Genomic DNA, 20604 nt, shown 5'->3' with positions numbered 1-20604 from the left:
AATGATTTTTGTATGCCAAAGGATAGATGTTTTTATTTAAGCGAGAATTACATCTGTTTTAAGAAAATTGATTACTTAATTTTGAAAACTGTAAGATATACTAATTAAATTCTTATGGAAAATACCTATTTTGGAGTAATACCCCAAGCTGACAGAGGATCAGTGAAACTAAGTATTCTTAAGTGCCATTGACACCATTTATTATTGGTCTGTTTTTAAAACAACATGGCAATACGGAAGAAGAGCAATCAAGATTCCCATACTTTTTGACCCTGTAATTCCATCCTTAAGAAATTATTTCAAAGAAATAGTTCATTAGAGGTGAAATGAACTATTGTCTATCATAGCAAAACAAGGAAACCACTTCATTGTCCTGTGTTAGGTCAGTCACTGATGTGACAAGATTTTTGCCTTGAAGCTTGGTAGGGATAATGTCAGTTGACACATCCTTTTGCTGTTTTAAATATATTTTTACGTTTTAGTTTTATTTAATTTAAGTTTTAGTTTTACTTAATGGTGCTACGCCAACAAAACTGAATACTGTGCTGTCATTAAAATGTGAGACTGGAGAAACATGATTGTTCTTATTTAGATATTCTGTATAGTATGATTGCAGTGATATTTAAAATATGCAAAATGTAATATAGAAAAATGAAAATATAAATATAGTTATGTTTGACTTCATATTTTTGTAAATTGTTAATGTTATAATGCCTATTCAATTGTTTTTTTAAGACAGAAAATAACCTATTTTTATATCCTGTGAAATACGTCAAAGTTTTGGACCATGATATTTAAAACAAGCATGAAGGACTTGGGGAATTGAAAAACTGAAATTGTTATATGTGTTTTATTAATAAGAAGTACATATTACTTTTATTTTAAGAATTACATGGATTATTTATCCCGACTATATGAAAGAGAAATCAAAGATTTCTTTGAAGTTGCAAAGATCAAGATGACTGGCACAACTAAAGAAAGCAAGAAGTTTGGTAAGCTTAGGCATGTCAGTTCATTATCTTCCTATTAAAAATGGTTTTATTTATAACAAATAATTCTAGGACTTATTAAGTGAGGTGGAGGTAGATCCAGTAGAATTTATGAAAAAAGAGGTCTAAAACACTGGCTTGATTTATAGCTGTTTCATAGAACAAAAATGTATATCTGTAAATTTTCTTTACTAATTAAAATTCTGCAGTGTGTGACTCTGACAGCATTTGTGTATTCATGCTATAATCAAATATATATATTCATAGGAACATGAGTTGGTGAGAAAATGAAGTGCAGTCAAGTAGAGAAAGTACTAGACCGAGAGATAGATGTTGGGAGTTCAATTTAACTGATTCCCTAAAAGACTTTTTATAACAGTTGGGGGCAAGTCACTAATCTCTTAAGTCATTGTTCTCCACATAGAAATGAAACCGGTTCCTGGCTTCTTACTTCTCACTGGCTATTTTGAATCAAAAAGAAAGTTTAAATATTTTCTCCCCTGCCAAAGAGCTATAAAACTGTCACCAAACATTCTCATGTTATTTTACCTTATTTTTCTAAAGAGATGCTTTGAAGCATGTTAATTTTTGTTGTTTCTAAGTATTTTAAATGGACAGAAACATTATTTGAAAGAATAGCCAGTGACAGTATCAAGTTATGAGGAAGGTGATTTGCCGAGGCCACATTCTGCTCTTGCATGTATCCATCTCTGGAGTTCCTTTTGGATGGAGTTTTGTGCCTATTCAAGTCAAAACCTGGCCTTAAATGGCCACATTGTGTACTCCTCAGTGTGTCTGCATAGCTCCCCTTTAGAATAATGAGTTTAGCATTTGCCTGTTGAAAGGAGCCTATGCCCTAAGCAACTTCAGTAATCAAGAAACAGGATTGAAAACTGATAGTACATGTTTCCATTCTTTACTGTAGGACAGAGAAGACTGTCATTAGTGGGTAATTATTCTGTAACTCACTGTTTTTAAAAAATGCAACACTAATATATTGATTATTACTAGTCCAGACATTTCAAATGGTTTGAATTTGTCTGTAAATATGCTACACTTTACAGATACTGATAAGAATCTTGGGACAGTAGGCTTTCAGAAACAGAAATGCTAACTCATCCTAAAGGTTAATTGTTCTTAAACAGCAGTGTGTTTATATCCTTGTTAATGTTTCACTGTGGATATGTTATGCTTTTTTTTTTGAGTAAACAGCATATTATTAATGCAGTTACATGTTTAATGTTTTCATTAAGTATATTTGTCACCACTTGTTAGTGAACCATTTTATTTTGAGAGAACTCCTTCAGTATATGAAAACTGGAGTAAAAAAGAAATATTTCTAAAATTATCTCCTGAGTAGGTCATTAATCCCAGTATCGAAATAGTTTATCAAGTCTAAGATTCACATTAAGATAAATGAAATAATAAAAATATAACTTAAATCAAGTATAATAGTATCCTACTGTTATCATTGCATTAACCTGAAACCTAAATTGTTTCCTCCTTGAGAAATTCTTGTTAAAAACATTTTTAACTAACATAATACAGGTTAAAAGGTACTTTTGTAGTTTTATAAGTGTTAAAATCACATATCTTCTATTAAATGTGTCTATTAAATAGCAAGGAATAGGAGAGTTATTTGTGACAATTGAGGGGATAGAAAATAGCACTTACTTTAGCAGCACATGTACTAAAATTGGAACAATACAGAGATGAGCATTGCCCCTGCGCAAGGATGACACACTAATTTGTGAAACGTTCTATAAAACAAATGAAAATCACAGTATCAGTTATTTTGATAACAGCTACAGGAGAAGAAAAACTAAATAAACAATTCGGAGAATAAAAATAGTTTGGTTCATGTTTGAAAATCCAACTTTTAGCCAGTATTTTAAAAATTAATTTCAAGTTAAATGCAAATGACTTGAGAAGTTCTAAATAAGGTATAGTGTACATTTTTTTCAAAGATGTCTTTTCAGTGATTCAAGTTGTGTTTAAATGAATTTTTAATACTATAGACTGTCCTGGCTTATAATTGTTCGACTTAGGATTTTTTTATTTTACAGTGGTTTGAAAATACTCTGCAGTCAGTACAAACCATACTTCAAGTACCCATACAGCCATTCTGTTTTTTACCTTCAGTATGGTATTCAGTAAATTACATGAAATATTCAGTGCTTTATTATAAAATAGACATTGTGTTAGATGATTTTGCCCAACTCTAGGATAATGTGTCTTCACCATGTTTAAGGTAGGCTAGGCCTCTGGTGTTCAGTAAGTTGGGTGTGTTAAATGCATTTTCTCTTTACAATATTTTCTTTTTTTTTTTTTTTTTTTTTTTTTTTTTTTTTTTTGAGACGGAGTCTCACGCTGTTGCCCAGGCTGGAGTGCAGTGGCGCGATCTCGGCTCACTGCAAGCTCCGCCTCCCGGGTTCCCGCCATTCTCCTGCCTCAGCCTCCTGAGTAGCTGGGACTACAGGCGCCCGCCACCGCGCCCGGCTAATTTTTTTTGTATTTTTAGTAGAGACGGGGTTTCACTGTGGTCTCGATCTCCTGACCTTGTGATCCGCCCGCCTCGGCCTCCCAAAGTGCTGGGATTACAGGCTTGAGCCACCGCGCCCGGCCTCTTTACAATATTTTCAACTTGTAATGGGTTTATCAAAATGTAACTCCAGCCTGGTGCAGTTTATAGGCTCACACCTATAAACCCGGCACTTGGGGAGGCTGAACCCGGAGGATGACTTGAGCCCGGGAGTTCGAGACAAGCCTTGGTAACATGGCAAAACCCCATATATAGAAAAAAATAGCCAGGCATGGTAGCGTGCACCTGTGGTCCCAGCTACTCAGGAGGCTGAGGGGCATGGATCGCTTGAGCCTTGAGAGGTCAAGGCTGCAGTGAGCCATGATTGTGCCACTGTACTCCAGCTTGGACAACAGAGCAAGACCCTGTCTCAAAAAAAAAAAAAAAAAAAAGAAGTGTAACCCCATTGTAAGTCGAGGAACATCTGTAATTATAATTAAAATAGAAATCTCACATTTTGGAAAGATGACTTTTCAGTGAATCAAAATTAAGTAATTATAAATGAAATTTAAATTAAGTTTGCTTTTTGCTTGCTTGTTTGCTCTGAAAATTCTGGGTCACAAATGCTAGTAAGAATACATGCTGGTAAGAATAGTCAGAATGAATGTGTCTTACAAAAAGAAACTGTAGAGTCAATATAGTGATAGAGAATCAGGGAAATAGAGAATCCTTTCTTTTTCAGCCACTCTTGAGTCAAGTCTTTAACATCTACTTAGCTGAAATAATTCAAAAATACATTAAAGTACCAGGGAAGTAGCTTTTCTTTGTGATAAGGCCTTTGTGTAGGTTTTTTTGATTAATAGATTATTTTGATATTTTCAAAGGCATGGAATTTTTTCCCACAGGATTGATATTTCAGTGTATTTTTTTTCTTTGTATGCTACAAATTTAATGAAATGACAGGGAAAGGAAATTTAGTAATTTTTTTTAGTCACCATTTTTACTTTCTGCAGTTGAGATGTATGTATATCACTTCTCATTTGTATGAAATTTTAGTCCCTTAATGCATACATTTACATAATTATTGCCCTCCTTCCAATTTAAGATTCCGAATCTTTAAAATAGCCAAAATTATTATATTATTGTTTCTCCACTAAACTAAGAAATCTTGTTGATTCCAAAGAGTCTTGAATACAATGCTAAATTCAGGGATGGCTGGAAGATTAACTCAATAAATATTTATAAATTACCTATTATCTAAAACTCACTGTTATAAGTACTGGGAATGCAGCAGTAAACAAAGACCCTGCCTTTATGAAGTTTACATTCTAGTGGGGATTATTTAAAGATATTTAACATTTTACCTGAGTATTATCACTTGCTGATAACTGATATGTTTTATGAACCCCAAATTATAATTAATAGGCACTACTAGTAAGTCTGTATTCCTTATTGACTACTAAAGAAAAAAATTAGCCAGGCATGGTGGTCCACATCTATAATCTCAGCTATATGGGAGGCTGAGGTAGGAGGATCACCTGAGCCCAGGAGTTCAGGTCTAGCCTTGGCAGCCTAATGAGATCCTGTCTCAAAAAATAAAAAAAGAGATAAACCATAAAAAAAAATTAGATTTTGCTCTGGCACTGCTGAACATAGTATAGTGACACCTTAAGGCACCAGAAAGTACTGTTCAGATTGACTAGCTAGTAGCTCCAGCATGATCCCTGTTTGCCGCTTTAATGTCCAGCCTTGTTTTTTCATATTCCCTTGAGCTTCAGGTAGCCAGGGCTAGAAAGATATACCTGTCGTTGATGAAGATATACCAGTCACTGATAGAAAGATATACCTGTCACTGATAAAGATATACCAGTCACTGATGTGACAAGATTTTTGCCTTGAAGCTTGATAGGGATAATGTCAGTTGACACATCTTTTTGCTGTTTTAAAGATATTTTTAAGTTTTAGTTTTATTCTTTAATACTCTGTTTCATCCTATGATCTTTCTTCACCTTTCACATCAACTTCTAATTTGAGTGTAGACTGTTTCACAAAATTAGCTCTAATATTGATCTAATAGGTATTATAGAGAGAGAAGTTTTGGATAAAAGAAATGCCTAATGACCCTAAAAAGAGTTCAGATTCTTATATTACATCTATTCCCTAAACTTTACCCTTTTATTCATACATCTGATTGTTAGTATTATGATATATACCTTTCATTCTGGGCACTCACAAAGCCAGTGACTAAGTAATTCAGCTTGATAATTAGTTTTAACTTTTCAATGGTTTTAAAGCCCCACTCATATAATTTTTTGTTAGATATAGTATAAAATTATTTAGTACAGTGGAGAATCCTTTCAGGAGCTTTCAGGGAACACAAGATTGTTGACATCTAAATCTACAGCTGCATTCTAATAAACTGCAACTTTATTTACTTGAATTATATTTTCTCAGGAAACCAAAACTTGCGAATTTAGTCTTTTAAATTTAAGTGTACCAGCTTCATAAACTTAAAAAAATAGAACATTTTAAAGTGTAGGTGTGTTACACATAGATACTTCTACCTGAATATTTGAGTAAAAACAATACATTAAAAGTAAAGTTTTTTTCTCTCATATAATTTCTCAAACAGTAGGTGACCAACTAAACATGTGTTTGCACTTCTTGTTACTTGATGCTCATGGTTCTTTGCATGTGTCTTTTAAACTAGAGCTTTTACTTCCTCTTGTGCATGGTTTGTGCAAATTGCAGTTTATTAACTTGTCTTTGTCTTTGATGCTTGCAACCTAATCCATCACAGCTACACTGCCTCGAAAAGAAAGTGCTGTCAAACAGGAAACAGAGAGTGAGTATGCCTAGTGTATTAGTAGGTATTCTCAATGCATGTTTGTTTAATGTCTAGAAATTAGTTGTCTGGGAAAAAGGTAACACCAAAAATTTTGATTGCTCTGAATTGCCAGGTATTAGTGAAAGAAAGCCCACATGATAGTAGTGATATCCAAGAAATTTATGATATAGTTAAAATTACTTGACGAGTAGTAGAACCTTGTGTCAGAAATTTATGAAAAGACTTAACCATTCTACTTCTGTTTTCAGGCTGTTTAGAAACTATAAAAATTCTTATATAGATATGGTCAGATTTTACATAATGAAGCCAGAGTTTATCTTTAATTATTCCTATTATGTCTTCCTTTGTCTTTTCTGACCATTAGCAAATAGTACAAGTTAACTGAAAGATATTCAGGAAAGATGTTTTTAAAATATATTAGTTATTGTTTATGTTTAATTCTGAATAAAAATTTCACATTTTCTTCTAAAAATCAAATCCTTTCATTCCTTGGTGTATGTGAGTTATTGCCAGCTGTATGTTCTCAGTTTTCCTCATGGCTATGACGGATACCAAAATTTTACCTAAACACAGATGTCCTATATTAATATGGTTAGTGATATATGTATTACATGTCAGTTGTATTTTAAATATAACAAGTTTTCAGGGTGTTTTTTCTGTTCATTTTATTTCATTTTTAAAGGACTATAATCAGTTCACTTACTGGAAAAGCAGTTTCAGAGTTTGGAATATACTCAGTTGCATCATATGCAGTTGACTTTTTTTGGTAGGGCAAAATGATCAAGTATGGGCAGTTTCATGTGGTTCAACCTAATATATTGATATATTGTGGAGGTAACATTGAGATGCAGCAATTTTCTTCTGAAGTATAACAAGGTCATACTGGCTAATATGCTAACGTGGCCCTCAGTGACCTTCATCCTTATTCCTGTCTTTTTGAATGGAAAAGAAACCCTCATCTACTTTAGTCTAGTGATTTCACCAGGCAACTTTATGAAATGGGCAGGTTATAGACAATATGCTCTTTAAGGTCCCTTTCAGTCCTGTTCTATGGATCTGTGTAGTTTCGCTTCTCTTTTCAATATGCTCAGGATTAGGACACAAATGTTAATGGAAGATAAGGAAACTATACCACCTATTCCGTATAGAAGCTTTGTGCACTAATACGAGCCCTGGAAGACCAAGCCAGTAGAAGATAGAAGATCTATCCCTGCTTTATACTTTGGATCATTTATTTGTGAAGGTCACAACTTTCAAAGTTTTATTATTTCTTAGGTCTTCATGGAAGTTCGGGAAAATTGACTGGATCTACTTCTAGTCTAAATAAGCTCAGTGTTCAGAGTTCAGGGAATCGCAGATCTCAGTCATCTTCCCTGCTGGATATGGGAAACATGTCTGCCTCTGATCTCGATGTTGCCGACAGAACCAAATTTGATAAGGTAAACTAAAATAACAACTACTTCTTAAACATTAACATTAGTTTTCTTTTCTAACAGCAGTTTGTGGTTGCTGTAAGTGTGTTCAAAGATTTGGGTTCTTCTGGCTGTCTTAAGCATTAACCATGTCTTACTTTCCAACTGAATCGAATCTGGAAAAAAAAAAAAAAAACTAGTCAAAGGACAAGTAAAATGTGAATTATCAATGAAATGACATAAAAGTTTTATTAAAATTTGTTAAAAATCATAAAATGCTTGTACCTCAAATCTAAGTTGTTTGAGCACCTGGAAAGTAAGAGGAAATAAAAGCTTTTGTGATGCTAACCTTTCTCTGTACTACATTAAATAAGTTTTTTTGTTTGTTTGTTTTTGAGATGGAGTCTTGCTCTGTCACCCAGGCTGGAGTGCAGTGGCACAATCTCAGCTCACTGCAACCTCCACCTTCTGGGTTCAAGCAATTCTCCTGCCTCAGCCTCCCGAGTAGCTGGGATTACAGGTGCCTGCCACCACACCTGGCTAATTTTTGTATTTTTAGTGGAGAAGGGGTTTCACCATGTTGGCCAGGCTGGTTTCAAACTCCTGAGCTCAAGTGATCTGCCCGATTTGGCCTCCCAAAGTTCTGGGATTACAGGCGTGAGCCGTCATGCCTGGCCATAAATAAGTTTTAAAAGTTGATCTTTGTGCTCCTCTTTCCAGATGTGAAGTGAATAATTGTGAGTTTTATTTTAGGTATGTTGTGTGGCCTTGTTATACCTGCTAATACCATTGTCCTGTTGATCTTGGAAGAGTTTGTTTTTGGGATTCCATTGAGGTTATAAATTCCTAGAGATTAGTGAGATTATGGATCCATGGTCTGTGCAGAAAAGAAAATTAAATGTGATGCGTTATTTTATTTGGTGTAGTTCTTTCATTATGGGATCACTTTGGTTTTCTTCAGATCTTTGAACAGGTACTAAGTGAACTGGAGCCTCTATGTCTGGCAGAACAGGACTTCATAAGTAAATTTTTCAAACTACAGCAACATCAAAGTATACCTGGAACTATGGTATGGCTGATAGTGTATTTTGGCTAGTATTTATGATCTGTAACATAATTAACTTAATTAATATGTGGTCACAATTTTATTATCGGAAGAGAAAAGGAAAGAATTTATGATGTAAGAATTTTTTTTATGATGTAAGAATTTAGGATGTAAGGAATTTTTGTAATACCACAAGGTAATAAAAACAGTGACAGATGAAGTTTGGTTATCTAATTTAATATTTCAGAATATCATAAGCCTAAATAGTCTCTAAATTAGTGGGGGGATGAATTTCTGAGTTTACTTTGCAAAGAACGTTATTTAAGAGGCTATTTTAACCTTTCAGTAGTCATCAAGACAAATATAATTTTTAAAAAATGATGTTTGAGTATATACACTATGGTATAACAAATAATAATAATGATAAATAGGCCGGGCACGGTGGTTCATGCCTGTAATCCCAGCACTTTGGGAGGCCGAGGTGGGTGGATCATGAGGTCAGGAGATCAAGACCCTCCTGGCTAACAGAGTGAAACCCCGTATCTACTAAAAATACAAAAAAAAAAAAAAAAAAAAATTAGCCGGGCGTGGTGGTGGCGCCTGGAGTCCCAGCTACTTGGGAGGCTGAAGCAGGAGAATGGCGTGAACCCAGGAGGCGGAGCTTGCAGTGAGCGGAGACTGCGCCACTGCACTCCAGCCTGGGCAACAGAGCGAGACTCCGTCTCAAAGAAAATGATAATAATAATAATGATAAATAAAAGAAAATGAGGCCTCAGATCTGTCTTCCTTGTGGCTTTGTTACTAACTAGCCATGAGACCTTAAGCCAGTTATTCGATCCCCAGCTTTCCCCTTCTGTAAAGTGGACATCATAGTGCCTATTCAGCATGCCTTTCTGGTAGCATACATGTAAGAGAGTAAGATGAGAGAGTTTCTTGAATATTATGAAGAACTTAAAAATAGTGCAAATAAAGTGTTTTTTAAATTATCATCTTAAAATTGTATGCCTCAGACAACCAACTTATAAAAGCAGTCATAAAATAAACGAGAAATTATTATAAATGGTTTAGAGCGTTCATTGCTATGGTAGTAATGGTGGCAAATTTATTTGTTGGCTTCTGTGAGAATTTTTTCTAGCATTTTTTTAATGCTGAAGTTTTATTAGAATAATTGATGAGATTTCCTGAATTTTTTAAATTCTCTTTTGAAAGTTGTGTTTGGACATTTTCTATTTTTGTGGTTGTCGTTGTCGAGCTGCCCCCTTCCCACACCTTGCATTCAGCTTCCTGCACCTCCCCACTTCCCCTCAGGTGCACACACAAATACAACTTCTCACCCCACAAAAGTTCTTGGATAAAACCTAAGAACAGAGTATCTCATGAACATTCTTAAATAGCATACTAAATTATATAGCTAGCTTTAGCATAATGCTACCTTTAAAAATCACTATTTTTCATAATGTATTCTTTCCTAGGAATTTTAAGACTGAGCAGGCTTTCGCTATATAAATACTAGTTAAATTGTTGGTCTTCTATTATGTAAAGTGCCTGAATAATTTTTGCAGGCTGAAGCAGAGGACCTGGATGGAGGAACATTATCACGGCAACATAATTGTGGCACACCACTGCCTGTTTCATCTGAGTATGTCTTTGTTACTATCATTTATTTTGGAAAAAATAAACTTTAAAACGTGGAATGGGCCGGGCGCGGTGGCTCACGCCTGTAATCCCAGCACTTTGGGAGGCCGAGGCGGGCGGATCACAAGGTCAGGAGATCGAGACCACGGTGAAACCCCGTCTCTACTAAAAATACAAAAAATTAGCCGGGCGCGGTTGTGGGCGCCTGTAGTCCCAGCTACTCGGGAGGCTGAGGCAGGAGAATGGCGTGAACCCGGGAGGCGGAGCTTGCAGTGAGCCGAGATTGCGCCACTGCACTCCAGCCTGGGCGACAGAGCCAGACTCCGTCTCAAAAAAAAACAAAAAAACAAAAAAAAAACGTGGAATGCTGCTCATGGCGGGGTCTAGATGTTTCTCAGTAGCCTGACGGTACTCTGAGCACCAGCGTGTGTGTGCATTGTCTTATCAGACATTTTATTGATTTAAAATTCATCCTATTTTATGGCTCTTCAGCTCTTCCTTGCTCCAGGACTCACAGAAGATGAAGTCAATCTGTTGTTTGCTGGTATGGGGAAGCCTTTGAATTGTAGTGTATTTCTTAGAAATCACAAAGCACATTTCATGACCCAGCGTTACAAATTAAAGCTAATTCAAATGATAAAGCTCAACGTTAGTAAAATATTTTTATATCAAAAACTGCTATAATCATATTTAGACATTTTTATTTGTTTTTTGTTGTTGTTATTGTTGTTGCTGTTTTCTGAGACCGAGTCTCCCTCTGTTGCCCAGGCTGGAATGCAATGGCACCATCTCAGCTCACTGCAGCTTCCACCTCCCGGGTTCGAATGATTCTCCTGACTCAGCCTCCCAAGTAGCTGGGATTACAGACATGCACCACCACGTCTGGCTAATTTTTGTAATTTTGGTAGAGACAGGGTTTCACCATGTTGGCCAGGCTAGTTTCGAACTCCTGACCTCAGGTGACCTGCGCGCCTTGGCCTCCCAAAGTGCTGGGATTACAGGCATGAGCCACCGTGCCCGGCTATCTAGACATTTTTAATTGAAATTTAATTATGGTATTTTTGTCCTTTTGTATATACCCAGTGGATTAAAGTTAAAGGTGAATTCACCTGAAGCTTGTTATAACTTTATATATCTTGTCTGTTTTCTGAACAGGAAAGATATGATCCGCCAAATGATGATTAAAATATTTCGCTGCATTGAGCCAGAGCTGAACAACCTAATTGCATTAGGAGACAAAATTGACAGCTTTAACTCTCTTTATATGCTAGTCAAAATGAGTCATCATGTGTGGACTGCACAAAATGTGGACCCTGCTTCTTTCCTAAGTACTACATTGGGAAATGTTTTGGTGACTGTCAAAAGGAACTTTGACAAATGCATTGTGAGTTTGCTTTTTTAAAAAAATACCTTAGCATCCTAGTCATTGCAAAATATAGGTAAATGTATTTAAATCGAGGGATTTCCAGCTTTCTGTTGGGGAATCTGTTGTTCATGTCCCTCAAAGCAGGGCATGGCAACAATCTGCATGAACAGAGTTAGTTGGGTGGTACTATGCCAGCTAGTTTCCCTTCCACACTGTGAATCTTGGCAAGTTCTGGAGGACGTGGCACAGCGGCGGCAGTTGCTTAAGAGATCCACTCGAGGCCAGACGTAGTGGCTCACATCTGTAATGCCAGCACTTTGGGAGGCTGAGGTGGGCAGATCACCTGAGGTCAGGAGTTCGAGACCAGCCTGGTCAACATGGCGAAACCCCGTCTCTACTAAAAATACAAAAATTAGCCAGGCGTGGTAGCACACACCTATAATCCCAGCTACTCGGGAGGCTGAGGCAGGAGAATTGCTTGAACCTGTGAGGCGGAGGTTGCAGTGAGCCAAGATTGCAACAGTGCTCTCCAGCCTGGGTGACAAGAGTGAAGACTGTCTCAAAAAAAAAGAAAAATTCACTGAATAACTGACATCTCAGTTTATTAGTCAGTGACCATTGATTTAATGAAACAATTGAAACTATCACTTGGGTTTATTGTTATTGTTCTTTTAATACTTTCTAATAAGAAAACTAATTTGATTATTTTAATTGTTTTATTTTAATAGTTTAGTAGCTTTAATAATTGTATTTTATTTTAAGAATAAATTGTTATAACTGAGCAATTATCATTTTCTTCCTAATAGAAAAAAATTTAACAACTTTCTTACTATCTGTTACTTTTTTTTTTTTTTTTTGAGATGGAGTCTCATTCTCATTGCCCAGGCTGGAGTGCAACAGTGCAATCTCGGCTCACCTCAACCTCCGCCTCCTGGGTTCAAGCAATTCTCCAGCCTCAGCCTCCTGAGTAGCTGGGATTACAGGCATGAGCCACCATGCCCGGCTAGTTTTATATTTTTAGTAGAGATGGGATTTCTCCATGTTGGTCAGGCTGGTCTCAAACTCCCAACCTCAGGTGATCCGCCCACCTTGGCCTCCCAAAGTGCTAGGATTACAGGCATGAGACACTGCACCCAGCTGTCTGTCTGTTACATTTTTTACACTTGTATGTATGAATTGGGCTGGGCCAGGTTAAAAAATGCTTCATGAACACTTCTCAAGGTGTGGCACTAGAGAAAGTAATCGAGACAAAGATATAAATTCACATATTCTCATAAGTTGCATATATATATAAAGGACATAGGTTTGCCACTAAAGGGTGGTTTCTTCTACCTATCATCCTTCTCTATATCTTATTTTAATTCTTATTTTAATAATATCTTATTTTTGATAAGATCTTATCTCTCATTTATGAATGCTGGTCAATAAGATCAATAGACCAGCATTTATAAATGAGTGCTTACTGTGTACCAGGCACAAGTCTGAGCACTTTGCACATACTATGTCATCTAATCTTAAACCCAGCCCCTCAATAGGGTAGATTGTTTGAAAGGTGAAGTTACTTTCTCCAGGTCCACAGTTTAAAAATATGGGTCTTGTATTCAAGACAGTCTGGTTCTAGTACCTGCGATCTTACCACTACCTTTTCTACTGCATCCATTTTTCACCTCACAGTTGCCAATACTGATGAAGTGGAACATGAGTACACATAATATGAAATAATTGACTATGCTCATAGGGTTTTTTTATACTGATGTCAGAAGCCTAGAGATAATTATTTTGCTAATCCATATGTCATATGGTTTTCGAGTTATACTCCCCAAATCTCAACACAATGAAATTTGAGGTAGAAACTGAAATAATACAAAAGTATTTGGCAGTGTAATCATTCCTACTGAGTAGATTTAGATCCCTTCAGAACCATAGAACCATAATTGAATCCGTGGATCGTTTTGAACCTAGGATTCTGTCTGCATGAAACATGTCTTTCACATTTTGTCATATCATGCACAAGCAGTTTGTGGAACTAAGAATAAGTGACTAATAAATATATGGAAAACTAAATAATGCAAATCCATATGGAAATGCCTGTCCTCCTTCTTTGTTTCTATACTCTGAAAATAGAGAATTTGTCTATCCAGACAGAAATTTTAGACTGATGAAAATTGGAAATGACTGTGGTTCTCAAACTTGACCATGTGGCCACCAACCAGAAGTTACCTGGAGGGATCCTATAGGTGCTCTAGAATCTGCTCTCCTGTAACCTAAAATCAGTAATTGCCTTGTACTCATCTTTCATAAATGGTAGAAATGTGTGTTGACTGTTTTTACTTTGTACAGAGACTTGAAGTTCACAGCCTTGATTGTATTTTGTTTTGTTTCATTTTATTTTATTTTTTGAGACAGAGTCTTGCTCTATCGCCCAGGCTGGAGTGTAGTGGCGCAATCCTGGCTCACTTTAACCTCTGCCTCCCAGGTTCAAGAAATTCTCATTCCTCAGCCTCCCAAGTAGCTGGGATTACAGGCATGTGCCACCCCGCCCAGCTAATTTTTTTGTGTGTTTTTTGTAGAGATGAGGTTTCACTGTATTGGCCAGGCTGGTCTTGAACTCTTGGCCTCTAACGATCCACCCACCTTGGCCACCCAAAGTGCTGGGATTACAGGCATGAGCCACCGTCCCCAGCTTATAGTTGATTTTAAATAATCTGTATTACTTTGATTTTCTTAAACTTACTGTAAAATGGTTTTATTATCTATAGAATTAGTTTTTCTTAATTAGTAAGCATCCAAAGTGTTCTAGCTACCACGTGATATCCTGCCTCTATGATATCTGTGCATATATCTATATCTCCATCTATATATTTTGTTGTGATTATATGTAGTTTTAAAGTTGCTTGGTTATTTATCTCCCTTGCTCTCTGCCTAACTATAGAGTAACCAAATAAGGCAAATGGAAGAAGTAAAGATCTCAAAGAAGAGTAAAGTCGGAATTCTTCCATTTGTTGCTGAATTTGAAGAATTTGCTGGACTTGCAGAATCAATCTTTAAAAATGCTGAGCGTCGTGGAGACCTAGATAAAGCATACACCAAACTTATCAGAGGAGTGTTTGTTAATGGTAAGCTTTTGTTATGTTCTAAAGAATTGTTGTAGCTATTGTTTTTATTTCTGGTAACTAAGAAGTCGGGAACAGATAGGTTCATTATTTTGTGTATCTTACAGTCTTTTTTAGGTTTTCTAACATTAAAGATTTCTTGAATTTGAAAAATAAAACCTATTCATAATCATTAGGAACCACTTACATTTTAGGGTTCATATGGGCTTATGACTATGCAAAATTGAAAATCTTTTTTTTTTTTTTTTTAAGATGGGCCTCACTCTGTCACCCAGGCTGGAGTGCAGTGGCATTATGTTGGCTCACTGCAACCTCCACCTCCCAGGCTCAAATGATCCTCCCACCTCACCTTCCCAAGTAGCTGGGACTACAGGTGCACCCCACCACACCCTGCTAATTTTTTGTAGAAAATCATTTTTTAAACACAAAAACATGACCTTCCAGATTACATTTGCATTTCAACAAGTGGTCTTCTAGAGATGATGGGCTGTGATGTGTGTGTGACCTTAAGCAAATCAATTCATTTATTTAGGCCTCAGTTTTCCATATCTATTATACAAGGAAATTAGTACTAAAATACAGGAGAAATTAGTGCTGAAATACTATAACTCGCTTTCTTCCTGTGTCAGATCCCACAATTAAGTTACAGAAAAGTCTGGGCATGTCATTTCATGTGAAATAAATGATCTGATTGCATATATTCAGGAATTGTAGAAGCTAAAGAATTGGCAGGAAATGGAATCATTTCACCAATTATTGCCCAGGCTGGAGTACTGTGGCATAATCTCGGCTCACTGCAACCTTCACCTCCTGAGTTTGAGCAATTCTCCTGCCTCAGCCTCCTAAGTAGCTGGAATTATAGGCAGGTGTCATCACACCCAGCTAATTTTTGTATCTTTAGTAGAGACGGGGTTTCACCATGTTGGCCAGACTTGTCTCAAACTCTTGACCTCAAGTGATCTGCCTGCCTTGGCCTCCCAAAGTGCTGGGATTACAGGCATGAACCACTGTGCCCGCCCTTGATTTTTCCTTTTAAAATTCAAAGTAGCTTTGCTTTATCTGATTCTAAAGTAATGTGGCTAGGCACACTGGCCCACACCTGTAATCGCCGTACTTTGGAAGGACCAGTTTGGGGATTGCTTGAGCCCAGGAGTTGAAGACCAGCCTGGGCATCATAGTGAGGCCTTGTCTCTATAAAAAAAATCAAAAAAATTAGCCAGGTGTGGTGGTGTGTCCCTGAGTTTCAGCTACACAGGAGGCTGAGGCAGGAGAATCATTTGAGCTCAGGAGGTCAAGGCTGCAGTGAGCCTTGTTCATGCCACTGCACTCTAGCCTGGATGACAACGCCAGACCATGTGTTAAAAATAAATAATAAATGAATTAATTCATTCATTATTCTTTGTAAATGAATTAATTCATTTATAAAGAAACTAAAATGTATAAAACTTAAGAACAGACAGATATTCCTTTAATTGGATAAAAAATCTATCTCAGGCCTAAAGCTTACATGACACTTAACTGCAATAGTAGAGACATTCCCTCTGAAATCAGTTTAAAGCAGAAATATTGTTAGATCCTTTATTATTTAGCATTGTTATTGAAGTGCTAGCCAGTACAAGACCTGAAACATAACTATTTATCCACAAAAATCAGCAAATAGAATTTTCAAATCAGGAAGAAAGATCATTTTTAATCTTATTGTACAGAGATAATGTTAAATTTTTATTCTTCCAAACTTTTCAATTCCCTGTCCCTCTCTTCTATATATGTGCATATTGTGTGTGTGTGTTTTCTTTAATATAAAAATGTTATCATATCTGACACACTATTTTTGAAGCTGCTGGACTCTATGTAATCTTAGTACCTTTCCTTGTTAGTTAATATAGATAAACAAAATCATTTTTAACGATTACATAGTCATCCATATGTCATTATCCATTTACCAAATCTTCTATTAATAAACATTTAGGGTTTTTTTAACCTGTATCATTTTCCTACTAAAAGTTACCAGTCTTTCCCTACTGTCACAGGGAGTTTTGATTTATGTCGCTCACTGTGAGGATTCAGTGAATAAGTTGTGTACACATATAATAGTTCGTCTGGTACTGTCATTTCCCTTTTACATGACATTCCAAAATGACAAAAACCATTGGCGATCATACACACACACGCGCGCGCGCGCGCGCGCGCACGATCAAGACATATTGATCTACATCAGAAAGAATAAAATGTAAAAATCTAATGCAGTATAAAGAGTCAATGATCAAATTATGCTTAATGAATCTTATAATTCATTTAATTTCCCCTGCCCACAATTCTCCTAAATTGTACTTTTGTTGTAATTAGTTTAGAACATGGAAATTTGCAATGTATTTTTATTTTGAACATATTGTCTAAGTTGGAACTTTCCAAAATTTGTCAAGAATCAAAATAAAGAGAAACATCTTGTGAGTTTCAAATATCTCTTCTAATAATACATGCTCAAAAAATAGATAATGAGATAACTACATATGCACACACACATCACTCACTATGAAGATTCAGTAAATAAGTTAATGCATGTTCTTCTATACTCTCTGGTACATACAATAAAAAGTTTTCAACACAGAAAAAAATAAAATAAAATAAAATAAACATTTAGGGTTTTTTTAGTTTATATATCTTTGTATACTTGTCAAATAATTTCTTTAGGGTAAATTACTAGAAATGGAATTACTGGGTCAAAGGGTTTATGTATCTCAAGTCTTTTCCCAAATTGTGATACAGAAAGCTTATGTCAGTTTAGTGCTATGAGCAGTTGCATTACAACTGTACAAATGCTGGATATTACTAGGTATTACCAATCTTTTTATTCTGTGTCAACCTGATAGGCTATAAATTATCTCACTATTTTATTTTGCATTTCATTGATTTTGTGTATGGTGTGTTTACATGAATTTTCAAATTTTATGTCCAATTTATTCATCTTTCCCCTTAATAGTCTTCTGAATTTTGGGCCATTCTCAGCAAGGTCACCCCATCACAAAATTATTATTTTTCAATTAGCTATATTTTCTTTAGTACTTATGATTATATTAATTTATTTGTTTGCTTTTTACATTTTAAATAATTTAGCAATTCAGAATTTGGCTGCAAGATGTAAAATAGGGACCTAAATTTCATATATTAAAATGGTCCAGCTGGTTGTCCTAACACACTTTGAATAATTCATCATTTCTCCATTGATTTGAAACGCTACTTTTATTATATACTGAATTTCCATGTACACATGGGACTGTTTTAGGATAACTTTTTATGATGATTAGGTAGATCTGAAAACTCCCATTACAATATATTTTATTAAGTCCAGAAATGTGCTTAATTCTTAAACTTACAAATGAAAAAATAATCATATAAATGTTTGTGGCTAAATACGGTCATACTCAGAGATGTTATTTTATTTTTTCTGTTTTGGTTTTAGTGGAGAAAGTAGCAAATGAAAGCCAGAAGACCCCCAGGGATGTGGTTATGATGGAAAACTTTCACCATATTTTTGCAACTCTTTCTCGATTGAAAATCTCATGTCTAGAAGCAGAAAAAAAAGACGCCAAACAAAAATACACAGATCACCTTCAGTCTTATGTCATTTACTCTTTAGGACAACCTCTTGAAAAACTAAATGTAAATATATTTTCATTCAGTATTTTTCCTACTTTTGAACCTATACACATAAGTTTGCATATGAATAACCTGCAGACATTTATCTTAAATTTTCTCATGTGTTGGTGCAAAGGGGAGTCAGTTATTGAAGCTGCCAGTGAGCCAGACACTGCTAGATGCTATATATTTTATTTCTTCTTTCTGTACATTATTTTTATACATTATTTATCTATTATATTTTAATGATAATTTTGCTAATATTATTCTATTACATATGCATTATTTCTTTTAATTCTTATAAACAATGATGTGTAAGCTAAGATAATATTATCCCCATTTCACAAATGAAGAAACTGAAAGTAAAAAAAACTTGCCCAACATTATAATAGCTTATAAATTACAAGCTGGGGGATGAACCTAGATTAGGCTTTGCCATTATTCTTTCCCATTTCTTACTTTATAAATGACCAAGTTAGCAATGTCTAGGTGGAAATTTCAGAAATATTATCAAGATAAAAGAAAAACCAAAAATTGCTTTCTACATTGCCTTTTACTTTTCTTTCCCTTCTTTTTCTTTCCTTACTTGAGTCATTTCCCAGAGCAAGTCTGTTAATTAAAGTTAAGAAATGATGATTTTAGGGAACTTTACGACATAGTGAAAGCTTAAATGAACCTTTTTAACTAACTTTGTCTACAATATAATTAGTTATCTTTTATAAGTTCTTAACTTGAAGTTAGAGTAAAATAGCACAGTGACTCATACCTGCAATCCCAGCACTTTGGGAGGCCAAGGCAGGTAGATCACGAGGTCAGAAGATCGAGACCATCCTGGCTAACACAGTGAAACTCCGTCTCTACTAAAAATATTTTTAAAAAAGTAACCGGGCGTGGTGGCGTGCGCCTGTAGTCCCAGCTACTCAGGAGGCTGAGGCAGGAGAATCACTTGAACCTGGGAGGCAGTGATTACAGTAAGCCGAGATCACGCCGCTGCACTCCAGCCTGGGCTACAGAGCAAGACTCAGTCTCAAAAAAAAAGAATATGTATCTACTATCAGCAATTCAGAGAAATACTTGAAAGGCATTTAATCAAATGCAGAACTAATTCCTTATAAAACTTAAGAACAGACAAATATTCCTTTAATTGGATAAAAGATCTGTCTCAGGCCTAAAGCTTACATGATACTTAACTGCAACGTTAGAGACATTCCCTCTGAAATCAATGTAAAGCAGAAATATTGTTAGATCATTTATTATTTAGCATTGTTGTTGAAGTGCTAGCCAGTTCAACAAGACCTGAAACATAAACAGGAGATATGGAGAAGAGAGACAAGATTATCACTGCCTGTATATGATATGTTGAAATTACTGGTGTTGATTAAGTGACAGGATTCAAGGCAAATATACTGAAAAACAATGTATTTCCTGTCTACCAATTAAGAGCTTATGTAACAACAAAAGTTTTAAAGCACTAAGAATAACTTGTCAAAGAATGATAATTTAATGAATAAATAATCACTAAGAAAATTTTAGAAAAAAGTAATGAGAGGGAATGGGGTTTGTCAGTATTAATTCTTTGTATCGTGCTCAAATACAGGCATGCCAGTCAATAAAAGTATATATATATATAAAAAAGAAGACCTGGGAATAATATTTATAACAATATAACAGAGTCAGTATATTTAATATAAAAGATTTATTAAAATCAATAAGAAAAGCACTAAGACCTCAATTTATAAATGGGGCAAGGGGCCTGAATCACTACTAAATATATGAAAGCAGGTTAGCCTTATTTATAGGCAAAGAATTATAAAATAAAATGACAAACTTTCTTCACTCTGACAACCATTGTTTTAAATTGTCATAATGCTTATGGTAGTATAGTGAAGTAGCAACCTCATACACTGTTGACAGAAATATAAATTGATTGAGCTTTCCTGGCAAGGGGTTTGTATATATACTGAAGAATCTTTCAAATACTTAAAGTTACGCTCTTCAATAGAGTAATTATAGTTCTGGAAATTTAATCAGTAAGGTGG

The 20604-nt window shown here is 35.4% G+C and overlaps 1 protein-coding gene and 1 pseudogene across 8 annotated transcripts in view; both read left to right on the top strand.

The window, feature by feature from the left end:
* Nucleotides 1–20604, top strand: part of EXOC1 (exocyst complex component 1) — a 53622-nt gene that overhangs the window by 29933 nt on the left and 3085 nt on the right. For 4 of the 8 annotated variants that reach the window (XM_015138645.3, XM_015138641.3, XM_015138644.3 and 1 more), the window contains 8 exons: nucleotides 887–992; nucleotides 6311–6355; nucleotides 7634–7797; nucleotides 8732–8839; nucleotides 10378–10454; nucleotides 11606–11834; nucleotides 14749–14932; nucleotides 18390–18589. In XM_015138645.3, coding sequence (XP_014994131.1) covers nucleotides 887–992; nucleotides 6311–6355; nucleotides 7634–7797; nucleotides 8732–8839; nucleotides 10378–10454; nucleotides 11606–11834; nucleotides 14749–14932; nucleotides 18390–18589 — 1113 coding nt within the window. 8 annotated transcript variants of the gene reach the window in all.
* On the top strand, nucleotides 2660–2759 carry LOC114678506 (U6 spliceosomal RNA; annotated as a pseudogene).

The sequence above is a fragment of the Macaca mulatta genome, chromosome 5 (assembly GCF_049350105.2).
Source record: "Macaca mulatta isolate MMU2019108-1 chromosome 5, T2T-MMU8v2.0, whole genome shotgun sequence".
Classification (NCBI taxonomy): Eukaryota; Metazoa; Chordata; class Mammalia; order Primates; family Cercopithecidae; genus Macaca; species Macaca mulatta.
This window is presented reverse-complemented; position numbering and strand designations above follow the sequence as displayed.